Genomic DNA, 15453 nt, shown 5'->3' with positions numbered 1-15453 from the left:
GGATGCGTCACATGAGAAAGAGTTAATACAAATGTCATTTATTGACTAAGGCATATTGCTATTACATAATTCTTGGAAAATAAAAATAAGGACTATATATACTAATCAAAATCCGCAGCATCCTTGTGCAATTCTTCACTACTACACAAAGGTCATCAGACGACGGTGAATTTCTGTTGTCTGATGACCAAACTCACCGTGGTCTAAGTGAGTGTTGTGTGATTAAAAAATCAGACAACGGTGATTTCACCGTTGTGTGATATCACTTTGCTCAACAGAATACTAGTTTCCGTTGTGTGAATGCTGCGCAGGCATGTGCCTGCCATGGCATGGGCGGGGATGCCGCGGCACAGTCAGACAACAGAAAATGAAATTTACCGTTGTCTGAGATTAATAACACACAACAGTTATAACTCATTCTCCGTTGTCTGAGATTCATAACACACAACAGATATAACTTATTCTCCGTTGTGTGAGATTCATAACACACAACCGGTGTAACTTATTCTCCGTTGTGTGAGATTCATAACACACAACCTGTGTAACTTATTCTCTGTTGTCTGAGATTCATAACAGACAACATATATAACTCATTCTTTGTTGTCTGAGGTAAGTAACACACAACCGAAGTGAAATTATCTCACTTGTCTGTTGATTACTCAGACAACAGAGATGATTTTATTTCCGTTGTGTGTTATGAATCTCACACAACAGAATTTTGTTTTCTTTTGTTGTTGGTTGTTAGTTCACACAACAAATTCTTTTTATCAACCATAGTGTGAGCAACATTAGATTTGTTGTCTAAGCTTGTTTCTCACAACATTGTTTTGAGCTGTTGTTTGTTCATTATGTATATATTCCATACCTAGAATATCTTTTCATAAATAATGCTCCATAATACCACATAAAACCACACTAATCCATATCATATAAGTTTTTCAAACTTCCAAACATTCAAGTTATTAGATAATGTACTAAACAAGAAAGCCTTCCTAGCTACTACCTACACATGAATCAAAAGCATTATTCCTAGCTACTAGCTAGACCCATGAATCAAACTTGGTACTGATTTGCCTTATCCCTTCTCTCCTCATTACATATTGGTGGTGATCCAAAAGATCTCGAAAAGGTGCTTATACAGCTTACACTTGAGTTTCTGTCAAAGCAGGTAAACTGATCACCATCTTCTCTTCTTTGATAAGCTGTCCTTATGATATATGTAGGGAGCTCTTAGAGTTTCCATGACAAGTCCAGGATTTATCTATGAGCCTTATGCACCTCGTGAAACCTAACAAAAAGAAAAAGAAAAAAAGGAGACTGTCAACTTCTTTGTAGAAATTGCATTAAGAGGAATATAGGATATAGGATTCATTGAGGTCCATATAAGGTCAACCAAACCAAAAAAAACTTGAACACAGAGATACCTGATTATAACATATATATGGAATTCTAAATAGAGCTTTAGTTAAGCAAGGTTGCTAGGTGCAGTGCTATACCTGCTCTTTCAATCACAATCTTATAAAATACACGAATTGCCTAATAGATGGGAAAAAAAAAGAGCAAAAAAAAAGAATAAGAATAAGAAAACCACTCCTGTACATTTAGTTTCTGTTCTCAGAACATTTATTATCACTGAAGCCATTATGAACATTTAGTTTATGTTCTCAAAAGCCAAAACTAAATGCAAAACAGTATTATAGGGCATCAGAAAATAAACAACAAAAAGCAAAACAAATTGAACGTATTGAAAATTTGCAAAATTGCAATCACCATAGTTACTTAAAACTTCCACACTACTTTTCCTTACTTTTTCTGAAGCTTATGATCTGATCCGGCTAAATTTAGATGAGTAAATTCAGTCTAAAAAGAGAACTAAACTTAATTTCAAGCTCTTGCATGGTAAGAATCTAAATTAACTACAAACTCATGTAATCACTTAATCCTAGTACGTCAATTTACCTCAACAAAAAGAGTGGACTCTGCAAACTGAAGTTTGAAAGTCACTTGTTGCAATCCACCAGTATCCCTGAAAATATTGAAAATTCAAGCATTGTGGTTAACCAAACAAATCATGCTAAGTTGAAACCCATTTGAACTAAAATTCAAAACTAAAGAATTGATGCTACAAAAGTGCTCATAATCATACTACTGCCAAACTCTTCAAATCAACTAAAGAACTTAGAAAGAACATAATTTACAAGACTTGATTGTAGGGATCTAACTAAAGAATTGATTTCAATAAGAACCAGTATATTTGTACCACATCTAGTGAGATGCAGTATATTGTACCACATCTAGTAAGATGTAATATAACTAAATGTATACTTGACACAGACACACACAAAACGGACATCTTATGCCTCCAAGTTCTGTCAAGCAAATGCGAACTCGCAACAGTTCATATGGCAAAACTACTCGATTATATCTTCTCATTATGTATCAATGCCATGATATTGAACTTAACTGATGGAAATTGGAAGAAAAAAAAAAGATTAGAAGAGGCACAACTAGCTGAGGAAGTTGCACATTAGCACTTGTAAAGAGAGAAAAAGTGATTCGTAAGGCAGCCATTAAGGCGGTAGAAGCAGCTCAAGCATTGCTGAATAGGAATCACAAAAAAGGAGGAATGCAGAACAGAGAGCCCTTAAGAAGCTAAAGAGAGAAAGAACGCATCAGAAGCAAGGGCCTGTGATATTAGTGATAGAAAATACACAATTGAGGAAATGAATCAGCAACAAATAATTTTTCCATATCTTGCAAGATTGGAGAAAGAGTTTATGGTCCAGTTTACAAAGGGGAACTGAACCACACACTAGTGGAGATAAAAGATCTGCATCCAGATGCAGCTCAATGACAGTCACAATTCCAGCAAGAGGTTTGTTCTTTGAAATCTTAAATTTCAACTACTATCCTCGTATATCCAGAACGCTCTTCAGATATTTAGCATATAACTAAAAGAATCAGTTGAGAGTACTACCATTAAATTCCTATCTTAAATCTGATTTTGAATTAAGATACTACATAGTTATAAAGTGGGGGTAATGTTATATTGTTTGAAGAAAAGGCAACTGATTCAAGTGATTTTCTTGCGATAGTAAAGAGAAAAATATGGCAGTATTTACAGAATTAAAGATAAAAAGAGAAGACATTCGACTCAAATGGAAAAACTCCAAATCAGTCTTACCTGATTTCGGATCAGAAGAGGTGGGAGAAAGATTTTATGGCCTGTCTCTGTACTGCTGTTTCCGCATTCTTAAGAAACTTCCTTCTTTCAAGTGCTATTCTAGCCTGTTTAAAATAATAAGCTCAAATCTTTGCTACTGGAGGTCAAGTAAACAGTTTGGAACCGACATAAGAGAATATGCAAACAGAGGAAAGGAAGCCAAGGAAGACAAAATTATAGCAGTCTAGGCCTCTTCTAAAATGCTTTCCACAATTAAAGCATTATACAACATTATAATCTAGAGAAAACCTTAACCCTGAAGACTCAGTCAAGTAAGTATATGCAACTTTTCCAGGGCATATATGAATGTATGATGCGAAACAATATAAGTATGAACACACTCAATCACAACTTCAAAACGCTATTGGGAGCAAACATCATGCATGCTTTAAGTTTTACGTGCGTGGTCAACACTACCTTTGTAACAGGAAGTAAAGTGGCTGCATGTGAAAAGGCCACATCCGTCAATGATGCGGGAAGAGGGTTAGAAGCTACATCAGCTGCAAATGTCCGCCTATGAACCTCTCGCAAAGCATGCAAAGAAAGTTGCCACAGAAGTTCTACAAACCTGCAGTCCATTAAGCAAATGAACCATAAATACCATCACAAGGACCCAAATGCATCGCCATCATACACGTGTATTTTATTTAGTTGTAACATATTAGTGAAGAAAAAAATGAAAATATCTCTTTGAGTTTTCTCTCTCTTTACAATTCTCTCTGTTTTTCATCATGTGTTTTATTTGATTGAACAAGTAATACCATTGTCATAGATATTAGACTGTTTTATTTAAGATATTGCGTTCTTCTTATGGTATTTAATTATTCACTACATATTGAACTACTTTTGCTGGGCACTTGCAACTTGATCAAATGTTAAAAAGGCAAAACTCAGAGATTAACAACAATCTTAAAATGTTTTGAGGCATGTCATATATATGTAGGCATAGAATTATAAGAACATGAGAAGAGATATGCAGGATCCAGGAAATGTTACCTAGAAAAGAGGATCGAAAACTGAAATTTCAAAACCAGATTGTGCAGAAACTATAGAAACTAATTGACATATTATAGCAACCCAGGAAATATCAGATGCTCTGGATGACCCCTAATTTAAAAGCAGAGCCTGGAATGCAGCAAGTGCTTTTGGATCTGACACGGCTTAGTCTATCTTACTGATACTCCCAAGGGTTCTTGTACCTGTAATCAACAATTACAATCCTTTAATCACTCGAGCAACCAAATAACACCAGAGAGTAAAATAATAAGGGGAAGAAGAACAAATAATGAACTTAGGGGGAGGACTAAGATACAAGTATAGCAGAGCCCGTAAAGAATAGCTATTGTATTTATCATATATCAAAATAATCAATCAACATCTGAGCAAATTAAAGGTAAGCTCCATTCATATCGAGATATTTGAGAGACAATACCAATTAATCATTCAAGGCTATCGATTGACATACAATATATCATCAAACAAGAGATTTTGCCAAGATTTTTCAATACCAAATCGAAACCCAATTGACATACCCAACCACCAAAACCAAAAAACATAATAGATCTTCCACAAATAAGCAAAATCGAAAGTAATTTCAGATACCCAAACAAATTTTCTATACTTAATTCCTCTCAGACTACAAAAATCTTATCTCTTTCATTTGGTAATTTGAACTAACCGATGAAATTGAAAGGGGTGATGAGATTGAAGAAGAAGAGAGCATGAAATTGAGACAAGAGAGATCGAGAGACTGAGAGGGAGGGGTTTCGTGGGGGGGGATCAAGAGACTGAGTGAGAGGGGTTTCGGGGGGGGGGGGGGGGGGGAGGGGGGGGGTTGGGTTTCACGATTGGGAGAGTCGTAGGGAGGGGTGGTGGAGAGAGACGGGGTTTCACAACTGAGAGAGCTCGAGAGAATTTGTTTCATTTTTCTTTCGACACGATGTGGCTTGGGCTGGGTGGAAGGAATTAAACTTCAAGTTGCTCACACAACAGAAACCTAACAAACTGTTGTAAGAGTATCAAAATGTCAAAAGATGGAGGGAAATCTGCCGCATAGAGCAATTTGGCTCAAAATGTTGCCGCCTATATGTTCCCACTTTCACACAACAGAAAAGTATAACTTCTGTTGTCTGATTTCTACAGCTTGCACTAGGTTTACCTTGTGGAAGACATTCAATCAAGCTTCCTCAAAATTTGGCATCCAGTTTTCAATCACACAACGGAAATTATAAAGCACCGTTGTATCAAGTAGCACAAAATTCAGATTTCAAGAGGCAACCAAGGCTCCAAAGTGGAGGGAAATCTGCCGCTAATTTTTTTAAGACTCAGACGACAGACATAACTTAAATACGTTGTGCAATGTAGTTCTGATAAAAAAGTTATCACTTTGTTGGCATTCACACAACAGAATATAACAAGTACCGTTGTGTGATTAGTGTTGTGTGATTAACTTTTTGTAGTAGTGCTTTGTCAGATTTGAAGTCCGCTATGGTGAGATTGACATTGGCATCATCACCATCTTCTTCTTCGGCAAGATAGGCTTCATGCTCTCTAAAGTCTCTATATGCCTTGTAATGCGCAGCTAATTGATTGCATGCATTACATTGCTTGAACCAATGCTCACTTGATCCACATTGATGACACATGTCATTGTGATTTCCTCCCTTAATTGAGGTGCATTGTTTGCACTTGGGTGGCATCCCCTAGAAGAATTGGCGCCATTCCCACGGCCTTGGGCAGCTCCACCACTGCCTGGAGCCCCACGACGTCCTCTACCACATTGTCATGTGTTGCCATGTGTTCGTCCTTCATTCTGATGATTACCTTCCTTTGTAGGGCGGTTATATGAACCAAAACGTCCGTTGTGTCCTTTATTTTTAGGGTTCCGCTCCTTGCGCCCTCCTTTGGGTGCATTATTATAATTCGCCTCTTGAACGCTCTTAGTTCCAATAGGCCTTGAATTATAATTCTTCTTCACGAGGATGTTATCATGTTTTTCAGCTACAGACATAACATTAATTAGCTAATGAAACCTCGTGATCCGTCTAGTATTGTATTCGGTTCGATATTGCTTTGATACCAAAATTGCTGAGACAGGGAAGGTGGAGAGAGTTTTCTCAATTAGCTCTTGCTCTGTGACGGGTTGTCCATAGAACCCCAACATGGTTTTGAGGCATAGAACTTCTGAATTATATTTAGCTACGGACTTGTAGTCGGCGAATCGTAGATTGCTCCATTAAACTTTCAAGTTGGGGAGGAGGGAGTCCTTTATATTGCCAAAACGCTCTTCTAGCGCAACCCATAATTCTCTAGCATCCTTGATTGCCATGTACTCCAATCGGAGGGATTTGTCCATGTGACGCCTCATCAAGATGAAGGTGGTGACATTATTCGTAGCCGTACGCTCGAATAAAAGATCAGGGTTTGGTGCCTGAATTACGAGTAGCATCCCTTTTGAAGTGAGGTGGTTCTCAACATCCGTGACCCAACTATGATATTCTGAGCCAGTTGAGTCAAGTATAGGAAAGTCAAACTTCGGCTTCGATATCCTGAAATAAGAAGAAGAAATATATTAGTTTCAGAGTTAAAAACTTCCACGACAACTAAATAATAATAAGATTTTCGAGCTATGCTACCAAGAAATCGATTTCCAAGAATGATTGTATGGCTGGGCATTTAGCCAGAAAACCAGAAAATAGGCCCGGAACCGGCCCGGGACCTGTCCAAACGGTCCGGGCTTTTAAAAATAATTTTATAGTTTTGCAAGGCTCGACCCGAAAGCAATATAAACGGTCCGGGCCCTGTCCTTAAAAGTCAAAAGAAAAAAAGCCCAAAGGCCCGAACTTATGTATAATAACTCATACTTTTTTAGTTTTTTATTCTTCTCTCTGCTTCTCTCTTTTCTCTTTCTTTCATTCTTCTCTCTTCTTGTCTTTCTTTTTGGTCTCTCTCTTCTTCTCTCTTTTCTCTTTCTTCTTTCATTCTTCTCTCTTCTTCTCTTTCTTTCTGGACTCTGTCTTCTCTCTTTCTTCTTTCTTCTTTCTTCTTTCCTCTTTCCTCTTTCTTTTCCCATCTCTTCTTGTTCTTCCCTCCCCTCTTTTTTTCCCCCTTTTTCCTTCTTTCTTCTTTCTTCTTTCCTCTTTCCTCTTTCTTTTCCCGTCTCTTCGTGTTCTTCCCTCCCCTCTTTTTTTTTCCCCTTTTTCCTTCTTTCTTCTTATCTTCTTCTTCTTCTTCTTCTGCCCAAACGCCTCCATTGTCTTTTCTTTTCCCTTCTCTCCCTAGTCCTCCTTCCCCATCAGATCAATTATAGTTCAACTGTAGCTATGCTGATCGGAGGATGAATCTGAGTTGTGCAAGGTCTGATAGTTTGATTGGATAACATAGTCTGAGCTTGATTTGATAACGAAGTCTGAGCCTGAGCAAGAGGATCAAAGTTTGAGCTTGATTCCATAAACCCAGACTTTCAATGGTAGTAGATAGGTGGCTTTGGAGGGCGGAAGAATGGTTTGTTGTTTTTTTTGTTTTTTTTATTCTTTTAGCCTTTTGGGACCAAAAAAACCCGAGGACCGGCCTGTTTTTTTTCGGTCCGGGCCTTTCCGGTCCCTAAAACTTAAAAACAAAATTTGAGCCCTACCTGAAAAAGTTGGGCTTGGTCCCGGGCCTTGCAAATTACTTACCAGGCTGGGACAGTGCCCAGGCCTAAATGATTAGATTAGACCAAAACAATGATGTTTATATGGTCATAAATCGATGTTTGCTGACGCTCTTAGTCATAAGTCTTACGAACGCTCTTAGTTCGTTAATAGTGTGAATCCCCATGATTCCTCTTTTCAAGAATCGAACCCACGTTATAAGAAAGTTGGGATGAAGAAGAAGGGAGGTTGCAAGTCCCCGAAGAAAAAGAAGAAGAAATTAAAGTACGGAAAGCGGGAACTTTAATCATAAATACTTACTTGGTTAATTTGAAGCTTGAAACCTTGAAATCTTGAATTATTGAACTTGTAGAAGCTTCGATTATTGTTGATCGATGGAGGGGACTATGGATGGCTCAGTGGTGATGGCAGCTATAGGTTTTAGTTGTTGCTGAAGGTTGCAGGAATGTAGGCCGAAAGTTGTTGCTGCTGGTCCCGTTTCGATGGCTGTTTGGATGATCGGAAAGGCTGCAGGGGCAGTGGTGGTGTGTGGTGGTGCGAGGAGGCTACAAGGGCAGCGAAGATCAAAGTTCTAAAAAACCCTAGGTGCTATTCGGGAGGAAGGCCGGGGACTAGCGCCTAGCACCTAGGGTTTTTATTTTTTTTAATTTTATTTTTATAACAGATAATTATATAAATAAAAATATAAAAGGTATTATCAAAAACTCAAAAAGTCCATAACATAGCATAATTAAAAACTGAGCATAGGCAGTAGGCCAGTCAAGCTGCAATTCAATTAATCAAAACATTCAATTCCCATTCAGTAATTCACAGAGGCCAAAATCAACTGCAATTCAATTAATCAAAACATTCAATTCCCAAAACAGAGGCCAAATATCATTATCTGAAAACAATACAGTAACTCAGTAAGCAAAGCCCAACACAGCTCCAAGCCTCCAACAATCATGAATCAGAAACACCAAAATCCAAAACTTGAGAATGAGATACACAAGTACAAAACATTCACAGTTTGATACTTTGAGACAATGACTCAATGCCCAGCATTCCAGCAACTTAACAAGACTCACAATGTATTGCAGAATCACCGAGCTTGAACTCCTTGAAGCCTTGAACCCAGAAATCGAACCCAGAACCCAGAAATTGTGAGATTGAAACAATGAAACCCAGAAATTGTGAGACTGCAACAATGAAACCCAGAAATTCGATTGAAAGTTAAAAAATTGAAAGACAAAAACCCAGAAATCGAACCAAAGTTTGCTGCTTGAGGAGTGGCTTGACAGCTTGAGGAGGAGTTGAAGAAGCAAACCAAGAGTGAATAAGTGATGACTGGAAAGTGAAAACCCAGAATGAGTTCATGAGATTGTGAGAATCATGATTCCGAATTTGATTGAATCTTTGAAAACCCAGAAATTCATTGTTACCAGCGACTTCGACAGTCGGAGAGTGGTTGAGTCGCTGAGAGCTTAAGAATCGTGCGGCCGGACCGCAGAGAAAGGGAGAGACTGAGACTCTGAGAGAAAGAGACTGAGAGAGGGTGACTCCAGTTTTGGTTCAAAACGTGAAAACGGCGACTTAGTTCATGATAGGGTTCTGTCTTCGATTTGGGAATTGGGATAAATTGGCTTCAATGAGTTCAATCTAGAAAAAAAAAAAAAAAAAAAAAAAACGCCTAATCGCTCCTGCCCAGCTTTCGCCCAGAACCGCCTAGGCGGCCGATTTTCTCCTCACTGCCTAGCTCACTCGACTAGGCTGAAATAAAAACGGGATGGAGGCGCCTAGTCCGATTTTTAGAACATTGGCGAAGATGCAGGAGGAGGCTGGGCCGAGAGGGCTGCAAGGCTGCAGGCGCACGGGCGCGGTAGGTGGCTCGGCTAGCTAGGGCTAGGTGCAACGGTGGAGAAGGTTTTCGGGTTTTTGTTAGAACTCGTGCTGATAACGTGTTGAAGGAAGAGAGAATTCGAGAGAGATTGATGATGAGAATTATATATCCATTATTGAGTACATGTTCTAATGTCACAAGGAAAACTAATCTGAGTAGGACTAGAAATTCTAGAACCTTCTCTCCAATGACAACCATGAAACTAATCCTAGTTTGATAAGGCACACTAAGTCGATTTTCCTTCAACAGGTTGGGAATACTTAAGGTGTGTAAACATGCATGATGGAATGTATTCCTAGAATGAAATAAATCTAATCTAAGCTCTAAAGTCTTCTGGTGATGCTATTACTAGAGTGGAGATTCTGTGGTGGATCAAGGCTACTGCAGGGTATACAAATTAGATGTTGAGACTTTCAGGAATGGGAGGGATTAATTGGTGCTGGTGTTGTAATAAGATAAGAAACAGTGAGGGTTTTTGGTGTCAATAAGGACTCGAGGGTTTATGCAGAATCTTGGCCATGGTGAAGTCTGCAAGCTGAGGCCTGGGGTCTTCAAATTGCTGTTGATATGTGCAGATTAAAATTCTGGAAGTGGAATCCGACTCTTACACTCTCATGAATCTTGTTCAAAGCAATGATGTGGATCTGCATCCATTAGGGACTTAATTAATGTGTTAGTCAACTGCAAATGAGCTACTTTGATTCTTGTTCTATCAAGCACATGCAATTAATACTCATCGTGAAAGGAAAATGGTTACAGATATTTTGGCTAAGCGAAGTTTATATTGCGCAAGATCTTAGAGTTTTGCAGATTGCATACGAACCCTGCATGCCTTTGTCAATCATGCTTTGATTGATGACATTGATGGCCTAGTGAGGCCGGAGTAGTTGGTTTCTTTTTCTTCTTTTCTCTGGGATTAATCCCCAATTTATCCAAGAAAAAAGAAAAAGGAAAAATATACCGAAATTGAAGCGAGTAGTGACTAGTGACAAAGACAATATTACACTGGAGTTAACGGTGTACTCTTATCGTGTCGTTTATTGTTTATCCACATGCTACTGTTGTCTGTTTTTGCCTACAAGGCTACAACAGAAAGAAAACGAATTTGACATCATTGCTTACATGTTATTAGGCTAAATGACACAACGTCGCAGAAACAAAACCAACCTTGTTATGTCTGAACTGACTTCGGAAAAGACGCCCGTATATTACAAGACCATTTAATAGTAGTGTCGCTAGCTTCAAGTTGTACACGCAAAACATCAGTGTCGAATTATGGATTGGTAGTTGTAGATCATCATATTTCAACATTTGACAACGCTTTTGGAATTATTATTCGAGTGTGTTTGTTTAATGTTGGGTTAGTTGCTTGTAATCGAAGATAAGGTGTTCAATGAATTATTTGAAAGAAATTAAAGTTTATTATAAAGCTACTTTATTGCAGCGAAAAATTGATTCTTAGAGGAATAGCCTATCTTATTAGAAAACGTACAATTGAATTTTATATGATCATGAGTAATGGACCAAATTTTCAAAACTCTACAACTTGCTCTGAAAATGCGGCCCAAATAATTTTACAGTCCTAAACGAACAAGACTTTATTCACTAACAATGGAGTGGGACTAAAATGCGAAATAAGAAGCATCAATACAAGAGTAATAGTGCTTTTATATATTTACTCAAGATGATCATGCGGCCTAAGTGACATGAACAATGCAGCATACTGCAAGAGCTTACGATCAGCGCCTCCATTTTGTTCGGGGGTCAATACAGGAATCACAGGACCTCTGGTCCTCAGCCTGTAGCGGCGCCAAGCAAATTGTACATTTACAGCAGCCCATGTTCGCCAATTGGAAGAGTAGTATCTAGCAGTTCTCTTAAGCCTCTCATTTGCAAATTTGTACCGGAAGTGGTCTGTAATGTATCTGAGGTCGCTTGCATTGAGGCCGAACGCTTCTGTTGATTCAATGCAAGAAAATGTGGCGGATGAGGCGGGAAGGCGGTCTATGAAGGGCCGGCGTAGGCACCAGGAGAGCAGCTCATCGCCTAGAAACCCACCGGGTTCAAGCACATTGGTTCCCACCATGCCTTTACTTAGGCCTTGGCTGCGCTTTATGCGTCCACGCACAATGAATAGCATCTTTGGCACAGGGTCTCCTTCTCTAATTATCTGTTCAATGTAGATCACATTGTCATTGAATTTGTTTTTGTAATGTCATCAAAACGGTATTGACAAAATCCTTGCACAGATGAATTCAGTACCTTTTCATCTCTAGAAAAGACCAGAGGCCTAACGCGATCACATATGTTGTCAAGAATCAGATCATCCAAGTTGTGGAACAGAGGTACCTACAAAATTCAATAGGACATGTTGTGAATGATCCAGATATACAATTATGAATATCTCATATGCTATTTGGTATTACCTTCTTTATGAGGTCTATGCATAAGTGGCGTTTGATTTCTCTTCGAAGACCTTCAGGCAAGTCTTTGATCAAATCCATCTCATCTTCTCCCCCCATTGTCACCCATCTATGGCGTTCATAATGCCTGACTCTTCGTCGCAAACCAGATGGCAACTGCCTTCTTCTCATCCACCATTCCATGTCTCTGCACCTCAGCTGCATTTTCCTCTTCTTTGCCATAACCGCGTGCAGAAATACCTTGATTCACAAGCAATGATAAGTCCTGATAGCCAGAGTTAGCCTAAACATACTTCCCATCCAAACAAATACTCACCTGAATGTTCCCAATAAGCAAAGTGAAGAGCAGTAATCCACTGAGCACAATGCATATACTGAAAATCACTTCTAGCCAGTGACTTGTTGGTTCAAGATCATTGCCAAATGTGCTGTAATTGTTCCAGAGTAAAAGGTTCTCAATTAGATTAACTCTTTAACTAGTTGAGGCAAAGTTATCCAATGAATATGGTTTGTCATACAAGATACCTGAGAGTCATTAAGCCCCAAAATATAGGATAAAGGATCTTTATAGACAGCGAGTTGCTAGATATGACAGGAAGAGCCCACTGATAGATGCCGTAGTTGAATGTTCCATTAACATCCAAGCAGGAAGGCTTTCTCAACACATTTGTCACATTGTTACCACATGGAGTTGCTTCCATGGAATCCGGTATCAGAGATTGGTAACAAACTTCCTGTGAGCATGACAAAGAGAGATTGCAATTCCCACCCAATTCACACTGTTGCTTTAGGCAGGAAGCCACTCGCTGTATAGCAAGTACATACCAGCATCCCCCAGCAACCTGTAAAACATGATCACCATTCAAGTCATACAAAGCGTACAATTTGTGTTGTATAGGTAGAACAATTATGAGGTAGAGGAGTTACATGTGAGGCAATGAAGTAGGCGATGAGGTTGAGGCCAAAACCCCACCAAATGGTGCCGAAAATGTAGCCTGTGACCTTTGCCATTCTTCTCATCAAGCAGATGCTATGGTAGACTTTTGGGAGGAATTGGAATAAAAATATTACTAGAAGAATTGTCATTATCACTTTAATCTTCTCTTCCCTGATCAATTTTGGAAGAACAAGCCAGAACACAGCCTGCAATTACACAGAAACAGAGTTCAATTTTCAGCAAATACCTACAGAATGCAAATCGATAGCTAACAAGCGCGAAACTACTCAATAATCTGCCTGTAAAATGTAACTGGATGCACGAAACATAAGTCTTTCAAAGACATTGAATTAGAGACACCACTTTTCACTGTTGAATATTCCTACATTAATCATCAAGAAACAAACATTTATGACCACGCTTTAACCCAAAGAGAATTACAAATCCATCTGGTCCCAAATTAACAGCTGTGCCTATCTTTCACTTCACATTCCATTCATCACGTGAATACACCTACTATAAATAGTCCGCTTGATTCTCTGCAGAAATTTTGTTCTTTCTCCTTTATGTCCCAAAAACAAAAAACAATTCATTCATATGTATATGATTGCTCCTTTATGTCCCAAAAACAAAAAATGGGCAAGCGGTAAACCATAAAGTTAAATAGTAAAATAGTTACAGAGGGGGAATAAGTGGGTGGTAATTTCGAACTTTCAAAAAAATCAAAGGCAGCCATACTCTGACTGACTCGACACAACTATTCTCTGACTCACCTGAGGAACCGGAAGAATAACGAAGGCGTCGAACCAGAAGCCCTTGAGGGACCGAACATAGTGCGACGCTATCGCACGTGCGTCCCACACGAGCTTCCCGCAGCCGACCACCAGCGACTCCCTAGAAACGTACGCCAGGCGGAACTGAAGCCACAGGTGGCAAAGGTGGACGGCGTCCACGCATGTGCGCAGCACCGTCACGATTGCCGCAAGGCCGCCGTCCATGTAGAGGCAGGGAGTCCCACCGCGGCCGATGGAGAGGGCGTAGAAGAAGAGCGGGTCGATGGCGAGGGCCATCCCACGCGCCAGGAGGAAGGCGCGGTTCCACCTCTGCACGCGCTTGGTGCGCGGGTCGAGGACCTCTCCGAAGGGGCCCACCGGGAGGCGGTTGCGGCGGAGACCCTTCTTGAGGTCGCTCCGGGATTGGATAGGGACTAGGGAAGACCCCGCCGAGGCCTCCCATTGGGGCTGGTGGGCGCCGTCGCAGCTGGTCGAGTGGAAGACCGGAACTCCGACCTGAGTGCACGCGTAGCACTCGATCACCGAGGTCGAGAGTGAGATTGGGTTGTCTTCCACAAAGTTGTTGCTGTTGTCGCTGTCACTCGGGCCGCCGCCGCTCTGTGAGTTCTGCCGGCGGTGGAATACCGTCCACCTATGTGTAACACAGTTAGAGCAATTATAATCATGCACGTAAAATATTGTTAGTTTCAAAATTTAATTAAGAGGATTCAGTTAGCTTTGCTTAGCTCCTCGGTGCTGGTCAATTCACCGGAAGCGTCTACAGAAGAAGAGACCAGCACTTCGGAAAGCCCGCCCTCGAATTTTAATTAAAATAGATACGATAAATGAGTAGAGGACATGAAACCTTGGGAGGGAGAAGTTGGAGGACATGGTGATGGTGAGAAGGAAGAGAGGTTAACCATATATAGGAACTTAGTATATAATAAGAAGGACGGAGACGGAGGAAGAAATGAGAGGAGGGAGAGGAGGGAGATGATAATTATAGTAGGGGTGGGGGGAAGGGGTGGTTCAATTTGTCATTAGGGTAATTGGCGAGTGTGTCAGCTAGCACATGAAGAGAGGAAGAGTTTATTGAACATATACGGAAGCAAGGGAACGTGGTCGTCGTGGTGGTGGTGGGGTGGCTAAGCTGGCCTTTTTCCCCAGCAAGTCTGGGGTCCACGACTGACCGCTCCATGTCACCGCCGATATCTTTTTCATAGGAGTATAGGACCACCCTGCCTCATCTTACCAGACTTCAGATTCTCACACCGATAACAAAATGACAGTAAAAAATATTCCACTTTCACGATTAGATGAAATCACAGCATGCATGTCTCATAAGTTCTAAACGTTGAAACTACTAGTCAGAATGATGTTGTGTAAGTGCATGTAAGAGTGTGTAATCAATTAATGCCATAATCTTATATGCTGTTTTACAGAACCCTAGCAGAACTCGGATTTTTTTTTTTTTATTGGGATGAGGAAGCAATTCAGAGATATATGACCGAGTTAGTAACGCACTCATTCAGTCAGTATATAGAATAAGGTTCACGAGGGTATATA

General features: G+C 40.0%; 1 protein-coding gene across 1 annotated transcript; it reads right to left on the bottom strand.

Moving 5' to 3' along the window:
* Positions 1-11212: 11212 nt before the first annotated feature.
* LOC112187902 (cyclic nucleotide-gated ion channel 2) lies at positions 11213-14913 on the bottom strand. Its single transcript, XM_024326867.2, has 8 exons — positions 14753-14913; positions 13888-14539; positions 13105-13320; positions 12703-13019; positions 12494-12605; positions 12181-12417; positions 12017-12103; positions 11213-11924 (listed from the first exon to the last, which is right to left on the bottom strand). Exons 1-8 carry the CDS (start codon positions 14776-14778, stop codon positions 11430-11432), a joined length of 2142 nt encoding a protein of 713 aa, XP_024182635.1. The 5' UTR covers positions 14779-14913; the 3' UTR covers positions 11213-11429.
* Positions 14914-15453: the final 540 nt, after the last annotated feature.

This window comes from Rosa chinensis, chromosome 2, assembly GCF_002994745.2.
Source record: "Rosa chinensis cultivar Old Blush chromosome 2, RchiOBHm-V2, whole genome shotgun sequence".
NCBI classification, from domain to species: domain Eukaryota; kingdom Viridiplantae; phylum Streptophyta; class Magnoliopsida; order Rosales; family Rosaceae; genus Rosa; species Rosa chinensis.
Note: the sequence above shows the minus strand (reverse complement) of the source record. Positions and strands in the feature narration are given on the sequence as shown.

Coding starts and splice junctions, on each gene's coding strand:
- LOC112187902 (XM_024326867.2), bottom strand. CDS start 14,778: ATGTCCTCCAACTTCTCCCTCCCAAG. Junction 14,540..14,752: donor TCCAACTTCTCCCTCCCAAG/GTTTCATGTCCT, acceptor TGTTACACATAG/GTGGACGGTATTCCACCGCC. Junction 12,418..12,493: donor TGCTTATTGGGAACATTCAG/GTGAGTATTTGT, acceptor TTGTGAATCAAG/GTATTTCTGCACGCGGTTAT.